The sequence below is a fragment of the Setaria viridis genome, chromosome 4 (genome assembly GCF_005286985.2).
Source record: "Setaria viridis chromosome 4, Setaria_viridis_v4.0, whole genome shotgun sequence".
NCBI classification, from domain to species: domain Eukaryota; kingdom Viridiplantae; phylum Streptophyta; class Magnoliopsida; order Poales; family Poaceae; genus Setaria; species Setaria viridis.
This window is the reverse complement of record NC_048266.2, coordinates 36123621-36134405: the sequence shown is the minus strand read 5'-3', so window position 1 is coordinate 36134405 and position 10785 is coordinate 36123621. Positions and strand designations below refer to the sequence as shown.

General features: G+C 41.7%; 1 protein-coding gene across 2 annotated transcripts; it reads left to right on the top strand.

Annotated features, from left to right (window-relative positions):
- Positions 1-2064: 2064 nt before the first annotated feature.
- On the top strand, positions 2065-10520 carry LOC117852634 (K(+) efflux antiporter 4). Of its 2 annotated transcripts, none has more exons than XM_034734816.2 (20): positions 2065-2766; positions 2970-3013; positions 3984-4042; positions 4144-4216; positions 4351-4412; positions 4511-4586; positions 4714-4788; positions 5865-5936; positions 6029-6112; positions 6537-6605; positions 6777-6854; positions 7026-7114; positions 7409-7505; positions 7623-7676; positions 8102-8197; positions 8379-8567; positions 8644-8721; positions 9124-9168; positions 9770-9856; positions 9951-10520. In XM_034734816.2, the coding sequence occupies exons 1-20, from the start codon at positions 2421-2423 to the stop codon at positions 10029-10031; spliced, it is 1854 nt and encodes a 617-aa protein (XP_034590707.1). In that variant the 5' UTR covers positions 2065-2420; the 3' UTR covers positions 10032-10520. The 2 variants fall into 2 exon arrangements, with proteins under 2 accessions (XP_034590707.1, XP_034590706.1); XM_034734815.2 differs by having other exon boundaries at positions 2066-2766; positions 9770-9862.
- The last annotated feature ends 265 nt before the right edge of the window (positions 10521-10785 follow it).

The window sequence follows — 10785 nt, the reverse complement described above, 5'->3', positions numbered from 1 at the left end:
ACATCAGTGTTTCTAACGAGCACGCAATTACTACTAGAGGTGGGCAGAATTTCCTGAATCCGAATTACCTGAAGCCGATATTCCTGATCACTATTTCGGGTACGAAGTTGAGAAACCCGAATTTAATTTGGGAAATTCGGGTATTCAACTCCAGTACCCGAATTTCCGATTTACCCGAACTATACTGAAAGCCATTGGATTATGCACTAGTAAATTATAAATTTTATTAATTTGATCCATCAATTTGCTTGTTATTTGAAGTGTAATTGGTATGTGATATGTTGAAATGCGTTTTTGTTTCATCTCGTGCACTATCAAAGTTGTGGCCATGGCATGGTGGCGGTTGGGGAACAACGTATGCAATTTATTGGGTAATTCGAGAAAACCCAAACCCGAACCTAATTTTTCGAGTACCCGAAAATTTGGGTATTCTCTTTTTAGGGTGAAGTTCGGGTAGCTATTTTGAAAACCTGAATTTACAAATATCCGAATTACCCAATCCAATTTTTCCGAATTACCCAAATACCCACCCCTTGTTCACTTTCTCACGATACAATTAAATGATTAAAAACACGATACAATTGGTAGAAATTAGTGGCGATTGCAGGGGGCATAGGGGCCAAAGCCCCCACACCAAGCCATGTAAATTTTCACTAAAGAAATTCAAAATTTGATTAAATTTTTGAAATTTTTAATACTATTGTTCCCTCTAACAAGGTAAAATTTGAATTTAAAATCTAATGCATATTTGCCATCCATAATTAATCGTGCTAAGCGAGAAAAGTTGGTGTAGATCTTAATTAAGTCATTGTCTTTTGTTAGCTGTCACAATAGTGATACTGCATCGTATACTCGTTAATATAGCGTCTGTTCGATAGTTAGAAATACACTAGCAACCTGATACAACTCGAAAGACTATGACTTATCCATATATAAACAAGCTTGCAAATGCTGAGAAGACAAACCTGAGGACTCTTATTTGGAAAACTTAGGCTCCTGCAAAATGCAAATTCTTCGCTTGGTTGGTGATCCAAAACCGGGTATGGACAATAGATAAGCTACTGGCGCGAGGTTGGGTGAAATCAGGGCGTTGCCCCCTATGCAGACGAGAATAGAAATTAGGATGCCACCTGTTCGCGGAGTGCCGCCTTACCAGGCGAATATGGAACGAGATAGCGACATGGGTGACCAATGACGACCTTCGGCTCGCAAACTGGCCGATGCAGGTTTCTATCCACCAATGGTGGACAGACCTAGCAGATTCCGCGAGTGAAGACCGACGCGGACTCAAGATCCCTTATCATCCTCGTATGCTGGGTTATCTAGAAGGAACCCAATGCAAGAATTTTCGATCGCCAAGAATCTACATCACAGCAAATCACACAGACCATCAAGAACAAAGCTTTCATGTGGATCGTAGTAGGGGCAACACACCTGGCAGCTTTCTTGCGGCGTAGTTAGGACAGCTGCCGGTACACTTCGACGAGTTTTTATTCGTAAGCATGAGCACTTTTCCACCCCTCTGTGAGGTGTTGTAATTATTAACTTGTTTGTGCCCGTCTAGGCTTTCCTCTATTTACTGGCCGATGCAGGTTTCTATCCACCAATGGTGGACAAACCTAGCAGATTCCGCGAGTGAAGATCAACGCGGACTCAGATCCCTTCTCACCCTTGTATGCTGGGTTATCTAGAAGGAATGCAATGCAAGGATTTTCTATCGCCAAGAATATACATCACAACAAATCACACATACCATCAAGAACGAAGCCTCCATGTGGATCGCAGCAGGGGCAAAACACCTGTCGGCTCTCCTGCGGCGTAGTTAGGACAACTGCCGGTGCACTTCGACAAGTTTTTATTCGTAACCATGAGCGCTTTTCCGTCCCTCTGTGAGGCGTTGTAATCATTAACTTGTTTGTATCCGTCTATGCTTTCCTCTATTTAATATAGCAGCTGCCCGTTCCTAAAAAAAAAGGCCTGCAAATTGCTGAAGACTGAAGTGAGCACCTAACTAACTCCATAACAAAATAAGCCCCTACAAATTGGCCAATCTTCCCCGCTGCACCAGCACAGGGTCACACACACAAGCCGCGGCTTGGCTCCCCCTCCTGGCCTCTGCTTGCTCACTTGGAGGCGAAGTCACCAACAAAGCAAGCGTCTTCCTCCGCCCCTTCTCTCTCTCTCTCTCTCCCCCCCTGCGCCTGCGTGTGCGTGCGCGTGCGCGAGCGGGAGCGCGAGCGCGTGCGTCCCTTCACCGGCACGAGCTGCGCACACCGTCACCGCCACGCGCCGCTTCCCTTCCCAGAAAATCTAAACCCCAGCGGAGCCGGCCGGCCAGCCAGCCCACACCGACCCCGCCGCGCCGCCCCGTTCCCCAGCCAAACGCCCAAACCCCACCCGCCCCCTCTTCTTCGCCGGCGATGCTGCCGCGTCGCCGCAGCAGCCGCCCGGGCTCCTCCCTCCCCCTCCCGCTCCTCGTCCTCTGCGCCCTGCTCCTCGCCGCGGCCGTCGCATTCTCCCCCGCCGCTGCCGCCGAGGCCGCCGCTGGCGGCGGCGGCGGTGCTGGCCACGAGGGACGCGCGGGCAAGCAGGAGGCCGAAGCCGAGGCGGAGGCGCGCGGGGATCGGGTGGCCGTGGCGGAGGCCGGCGGCGAGGTGGTGGCGCAGGGCAATGCGACGGACAACAAGGAGGGCAGCCTCGCCGACATGATCGACCGCGCGCTGGAGAAGGAGTTCCCCGAGTCCGAGGGCGAGCAGGGCGGCGGAGGTGCGTGGATCTGGTCACCCCTCGCGGGATCTGGTTCTAAGGGCGGGGTGGGTGGGGCGACGCGGTGGCGCGTGTGTCGGTGGCCGTCCTGTTCAGATCTCGGCCTCGGTGGTTGGACCGCTCTGGGGATTGGGGGCGTTGGGAATGGAGGTCCAGGGTTGGGTTTGGACTTGCTTGTGCTAATCTGTGCTCTGGTTTTGCAGAGACGGACCCCGGAAGCTTCAACAACACGGTCGCTGAGAAGCAGGTCAGCTCATTGCGCCATTTTGGTTCTGTGCTGCCGTTTTGTTTGCAGGATAACTCTCAATAAATTCTGTGATTCAATACTTATTGAACATTGGGGTCTGGCGGAACTTGGTTTGGGGGGGGATTACTCATCACTTGCCTGGTTGAATTTGCGAATGGAACTAGTTAGATGCTGCCTTTTTTTTTTCCAGAAGATTCTTGATAGCTTGCATGTCTAGATTGTATGCAGTTGGCTTTTGAACTGAGCGATGGTTGACTCCTACACTTTCAATCTTTTGTCATGATGCCTTGACCGTCATTAGTGCATTGTAATATCCAAGCATTCAATGATCCATCCATATGGCATCATTATGTTGCTTTTGAGGCCTTTGACCTAATATGTGGCCTTTTGACTTTATGTGCTTGAATTGACATTCCCTAGTGCTGATGAGCAGCAACAATATTTTGGTTGGTATTTATTGTACTATACTTTGTAATAATTAGTATATGACTACATGTTTATGGTACAGAAAAGCTACTGTTTAAGGCAGTTAAAACTTGTTTGTAATACACCTAAGCTGCTATAGGAAAATCTAGTTTTGGATACATTCTCTAGTTCTGTGTCCCCACTGGAATTCTGTTAGATGTTTGATACCTCCAATAGATAAAGATGGTTGCATGTCAATACTTCCCAATCCCATTTAGCACATTTGTTACTTTCTCGATTCTCAATGGGCAATATACTCTATTTTTCGATTTGAAGCATGCCATATAATCTGCATGATGCACATTAGCCTCAAGAAAAATGTCACATAATGACATATGGTTACTATTTGGATATTGTAGAACTTGAAGCACATACATACGCACTAAATTTACATTGCTGTAGTGCATTATTCATGTTTTTTTCAAGTATTTAGAAAATCGTTTGTGCTTGCATATCACAAATGTGTAATACAAACTGCTCATCTTCTTCCTTGTACTCATGCCAGGGAGTTCTTGAAACTGTGGCCAGAAGAGTAACAAAGAAGAACGAGACCAAAGATAACAAGTAGGCCACAGATCCACACTTCAAAGTTTTTGTTAGATGAAATTAATCTTAGATTAAGAATCTGTAATAAAGCTTAAAGCTTGTGATTCCTTTCCGTCAAGGGCATTTCAATTTAAGGAGGTTTTCTTGGATCGATCTGAGCAAGAGGATGTTCCAACATTGATTGATCGGAAGGTGCAACTACTTAAACCGTGTGGAATTTTCTGCCAGTTTACTGCATATGCATGATACATGTAGGCATAGAGTTGAGGACACGATGTTATCTTTTGTTTCCTAACAGTTCTGTGTTGCTTCAATCTTCACTCCAGGATAATGTTTTTATCATATCAAATCCAAAGTCAAAATACCCTGTGCTGCAGTTGGACCTTAGGTATGCTACTCAGTATTCAGTCATTTGAGACGGTGAATGAAAATATCTTTTCTTCATGTAAACTTGATTGTTGAATGTAGATTATAATATTATTGTAGGTTGATATCAGATCTTGTTGTTGTTATCGTGTCTGCTACTTGTGGTGGGATCGCCTTTGCTTGCCTTGGGCAACCTGTGAGTACCCTGTACTTTTATTTCCTTCTAATTTCTACATTATTAACTACTGGAAACACTTCTCTTGTGAAATGATGCCTATTTTAAGGTTAAGCTATGTAAACCTACAATTCAAAATATATTGCAGGTGATTACAGGTTATCTACTTGCAGGATCTATAATTGGGCCTGGAGGCTTTAGCTTTGTCAACGAAATGGTGCAAGTAAGGTGCTTTCACCTTTGTGGGTTGCTTTTTTTTTAACACTAAATATCTATGGCTTCCACAGTCCCACATTTGAAATAGATATGCATGCCTTTGTGCTCAGGTCACCCATTGACTCTGTAGCAAGGCCCCGTTTGGTTCGGATCTATATAATTAGTTTTAACATATAAAATAGGGGACCTGTGCCATTGATTTATGTCTGCACTTATAGTATTGTACTCTATATGATTGTGGGTGACCATTTTGTTATTTTGGCCTTCAGTGATCATTAGTTGCACTTGTAACGTAGCTTTGGAACTAAAGGTTGAAGTTATGGATCTGTTCTGTCAGTAGGTTGGTATAGTATCCTGAAACTGCTGGAGCAGTATCGCTGCGTGAGCTGCTCCTGTGGGTGCTTTTTATGGACAACAAGCCTTGTCCTTGGCATTATGTTGGTCGCCTTTTTCTATTTTGGAGTGAGTCTGTGCTAGTCTCTAGTGTAGAGAGAGAGTGTACGTGTGTGGGGGTGTGTCTAGGGTAGGGATCTTCTTTGCCAGTTTGTCCTGCCCTTTGTTCTTTTATTCTATGATACACAGCTCCCCTGTGTGTTTGAGAAAAAAAGGTATCCTGAAACTTCTTTCTGGTTAAGGCTGAACAATAAAGTGAAACTTGTGTACCAGAGAGCTAGTGGCTGAACAATAAAGTGAAACTTGTGTACCAGAGAGCTAGCCAGTCGACTGGTGCTGAAACATACGTATGCTGTTTAATTTCTCCTCCCATCATGTTTATAAAAACATACTTCTACGAGAAAGTTAAAACAAATTTATTTTTATGTATGTGTCAGTTCTTATATATGTATATTTCTTTAGCATGACAGTCAATTTTCTACTTGAATAATTTTTGCCACCTTTACCATTTCATACATCTAAAATCAAACTCCTTAAATATCTTGCATATGAATTCCCACCCTCCCAGACCTCCTGATTGCTGCTTTTCTGTGCTGCCTAACCAGTAATACAATGACTGTGACAAGATGTACACAAGTTTTTTATGTTCTCAAGTATGACGTTTCTTATATTCCACTATTTCTTTTCCAGGTTGAAACAGTAGCCCAGTTTGGTGTGATATTTCTTCTATTTGCTTTGGGACTTGAGTTTTCTACTGCAAAAGTATTCTACCTTCAATGTTTCTTGATACATTAAGTTGGTAACACCATTTGTGATCAGAAGTTAACATATCTGGTGTTTTTACATTGCCTCAGCTCCGAGTTGTCCGTGCTGTCGCTGTCCTCGGAGGATTGCTCCAAATTATGCTGTTCATGTTTCTTTGTGGCATTTTGGCTACAGTACGTTTCTCTGTTGTCTACATTATGATTTATACTTTGGATCTCTTTGTTTCTTACATTGTGTGAAGCTAGTTATTGCACTGTCTTTGAAGGGAACATTGGGATGTATTATCCTGTGTACCGTATGTCCAAGCATCAAATAGTTTAATTGCTTCATAAAATTTGATCAGAATCGCAATATTTGGTGCGTCCTGAACTCATCTTAACATACTGCCAGTAAAAGTGACTAGATCAAAATATGCAGTGGAGGGGTAGCCAAATCAAAAGCTTTCTAGGATGTGCTTCCCAGTGTTCTTGTGTAACAAATTTGATGCATTTTACATTGATAGGCAGTTATCTTTGTAGGATTATGTTGCCTTGTTTTTGTTCCATTCTTCATTCGGAAGGGCATGGCTGACAGATCTTTATGTGGTGTGTAATGCAGCTTTGTGGAGGCAAAACAAAAGAAGGTGTTTTCGTCGGTGTTCTTCTTTCTATGTCTTCGACAGCTGTTGTAAGTATCTTGTCAAACATCTTGATTTTTACATTTAGTATATGATTGTATCACTTGCAATTGCAGTAAACTCTTGTTGTACATGTCATTTGTTGTCATTGTCATTCTCGGTGCTACCTATGGGCCACTTGGTTATCTGTTTGTTAAATAATGGTAATTTTGCATATGAAGGTTCTAAAATTTCTGATGGAAAGAAACAGTATCAATGCTCTTCATGGTCAAGTCACAGTCGGGACGCTTATATTGCAGGCATGCTTTCTTCATCCTCTATGTTTCCAAGATGTGTTTGTAAACATGCTAGTGTATGGCCTTGTTAAGAATAAAGTTACTTAAGTTGATTCAAGACTCTTCATTGTTTTTTTCTTAAAAAATAAAATCTAATATCTCAGTTTTGTGACAAGATTCCTTCCTTCCCCTCAGGATTGTGCTGTTGGTCTTCTGTTTGCACTTCTTCCAATTTTGAGTGGTACATCTGGCCTTCTTCATGGAGTTGCGTCAATGACAAAGTCGTAAGTTACAGCATTTCAGTTCCTTTTTGCCCTTTATATTATAATTTTCTTTTACAATGAACTGAATGTTTCTCGGCTTGTCCACTTGAGACAACAGCGCTCACCTTAATAATTTATTATCTGTTTTTGCATCTTGTAAGGATCTCATTTTTCTCTTTTGATTACTGTATTGAACCGACGGGCTGCTTAAAATTGAACCTTTATTGCCCATTGTATATTTTGTCTATGAGCCTCTAAAGTATTCTAGGATATAGTTAGCCATTGAATTGATTTTTATGATAAACTTCTTCTCAGGCTGGTGGTGTTGATAACGTTCCTGGCCATTCTCTCTATCCTCTCCCGTACTGGTGTTCCTTGGTTTCTTAAACTGATGATAAGTCTTTCATCTCAGGTATAAGGGCCAAAGCAGTACAATGTTTTATCCATTGAGCAATTATATTGAAATTATTTCTTCAAGAACATTCTCTGCTGTAATTGTAATGATCTGTTTACTCTGCATTTCACACAGACAAATGAACTATACCAGCTGGCAGCAGTTGCATTCTGCTTGTTATTTGCTTGGGTGAGTTTCTACTACTCATGAACTGTTATGTAGTGTGAACCTGAGCAGTACATAGAAAAAAGATCTGATCTTATACATTGTGAGTACACACTTACATGTGACAAAACCTGCATAAAAGTCATATTTTAAATGGGTCAGTAAAGGTGTGCTGCAAATGCTAACTTCACTTTTGTGTATTTTGATTTAGCTTTTCATATCCAACTGTTGATCCAGTACCTTTTCTGTTTTATGCACTGTTTTTTTTTGCTAGTTAGCTTTTTCTGTTCACGGGCCATTTCTTCTTTTTAGTTGCCTTGTTGGTTTACTCACATACATGATACATCTTTGTCATTTCTTTACTTGGTAGTCAGAAACTGTTTAGTTTTAAGAGTATGTAATTCTCAAATCATTTGTTGTTCACACACAACCAACCTTCTATTATGCAGTGTAGTGATAAGTTGGGCCTGAGTCTTGAGTTGGGTTCATTCGCAGCTGGAGTAATGATATCAACGACGGATCTTGCACAACATACTCTTGAGCAAGTAATTTATTACCTATACCTTGTGTATTCCTTTTGGTTTGCTTATCCCAGTTCTTTTTTCAAACTTTAAGAGGAACTACTGTTTAGTTTGATCTTTCTTATACTGCTGCCAAATTCATAGCTAGACTCTTTAGTTAGTAATTCATATATGTTCTCTTATTTCAGGTTTGTTCTTTCTGCAGATCGAACCTATCCGCAACTTTTTCGCTGCTCTATTCCTTGCCAGCATTGGGATGCTAATTAATGTTCATTTCCTGTGGAACCATGTGGATATACTCCTTGCAGCTGTAATTTTGGTGATCACAGTAAAGACATTTATTGTTGCTATTGTCGTAAAAGGGTTTGGCTATAGCAACAAAACATCTCTTCTTGTAAGTCTTTCATCTCTATCTGAATGTACTCACACCTGCCAGTGCTCATACAGTCAATTAACTCTTTTTTTTATAGGTTGGCATGTCTCTTGCGCAAATAGGAGAGTTCGCTTTTGTTCTCCTTAGCCGTGCTTCAAGCATCCATCTGATTGAGGTTATTTCTTGATATTATGTTCCATTTTTGTATTGTACCCCACAGGCAAGCACCATGGCTACCCATTTGTAGTCCGGCAAAACCCTCAGTTCTGGCTAATCACAACTCTCATATCTCTCCTCATAGCCTACATGTTTTGTGCTGAGAACATAAAGCCAGGGGTACCTTACTCTTGTAAGCACTTATGTTACCATGAATTAGCTTGCGATGACTAAGCTTAACTACAGCATGCCTAACAAGGCTTGCAAATGTTTTGATGTTAACTACTTATTATGCTTCCCAGTTTAGTCTGTTGGTACTAGTCCCTGTTTGGTTGCCCCAATGCCCTAGCGCTACTGTTTTTCAGTTATTCAATTTTAAGTGGTGTTAATGACATCTGGTTGCTGAATTGGTTTTCCCCAGGGCAAGCTATACCTGCTTCTTCTTGGAACCACTGCGCTTAGCTTGGTATTTGTCTTGTCTCTTCATTTCTTTTAAGCTATACATTTTAAGCTATACATTGTATCTCGATGAACATTAACATTCAAACTTTCAGCACAAATGAAGGTAGCACATTTTTTTTTGGAAAATTTCATTCAAGAGAATAGTTTCTTTTTTATTTTATTCTGAAGAGTCAATTTCATATAATGCCACTCACGACAGTGGAATGATCTGAGAAATGCCACACTTGATTTCCTTTTTAAAATTTTGCCCATTTTTACTTTTTGAAAGGACCCATGTGCCCATTGGGCCCGTTATGTACTTCTGTTAACTTCAGGATCCAATACTTCTAGAAACCCAACTAGTGAACCCAGATGGATGGTTGCAAGCATGCCAATCTGGTTCAAGGCATACTAATAAGGCCATAAAAGAAAACTAAGAAGAAACTAAGGGGTTTTTTGAGATAATTTCACATTTATAGATGATAGTTTGTGAGTAGCACCATTCTAAGTGGCATTGCCAAAAGAAGTTCTTGACAATGTTACCCATCATGCTCGCCCTTTTGTCATTTGATTCATCCTAAACATATGATGTTTCATGAAACATAAATGGGTTACTGACTCTGCAGGTGACGACACCTCTGCTATTCAAAATGATCCCAGCGGTGGTCCACCTTGGGGTACTTTTGAGATGGTTTTCTGTTGATAGCAATCAGGTGGAGGTACACGTTCATATCAATTGAGTTCATCTACCAATTGTTTTACTATGGAAATTGTTTGCCAATCAATTCATCGGTTCTTCCTTTTCAGTTGGGCTTGAAAAATGATGTCCTCCGCATCGATAGCGGCAAGCGCATAAATTTGATAGTCCAAGGCTCACATGACTCATGACATATTTGGCACACCGCAAGCTGTTTTTTTGTATGGCTTAAGTTTACAAGCTCTGTAAAGTATTTTCACCTGCTCCGAAGAGTTTGTAGCAGATATACAAGGGTGGAGGCGAGAGAAACTCAACTCTGATCTTGCTCCCATGGCAAGATATATCCTCCCCCATCATGGCGTCTGCAAGGGCAATGTGTTTGCCGTTTTTGAGAGTGCAGTGTGTCTGAAGGATTGGCAGTGAGTGGCTGTCGACCCCAAATGAGGGTTTCGTGTAACATAAGATGTATGGTCATTAATTGATTGGATTAGCATGATAGGATTTAGGACTGATCGTTATGTCATTGTATTCATTCAGCAAAAGTGCTAAAAGTGTGTATCATCACGACACGAAGTGTGTAGGAAAATATCCATCAGATCACGAATTTTGTTATGTAGCCACAGGAGTCATTTCCGTAACTTCAGCCAATTGATAAATTCTCATCAAGAGAGGCTTCTACATTCCCTCGTCCAGAGATCTATCTATAGGTATTCAGTGGTTAAGACTGCAATTATTGGTGTACTAATTCTTCTGGTATTGCTCGTTGGGTTGTATAGCATCTTATGCGTGGCATGGCTGTTGAATCAAGTGGCCTGCACTGAGCAATGTCGGATGTCGGATGATTGTTTCGGACTCAAGTGAGCACGACAAATGAACTTGTGCTGTTTGGATGGGATAATGTCTGTCACCCACTGTGGGATGATTGTTTGGTATTGGAAAATGGAA

Coding starts and splice junctions, on each gene's coding strand:
- LOC117852634 (XM_034734815.2), top strand. CDS start 2,421: ATGCTGCCGCGTCGCCGCAGCAGCCGCCCGGGCTCCTCCCTCCCCCTC. Junction 9,169..9,769: donor GAACCACTGCGCTTAGCTTG/GTATTTGTCTTG, acceptor CTGACTCTGCAG/GTGACGACACCTCTGCTATT. Junction 9,863..9,950: donor TTGATAGCAATCAGGTGGAG/GTACACGTTCAT, acceptor CTTCCTTTTCAG/TTGGGCTTGAAAAATGATGT.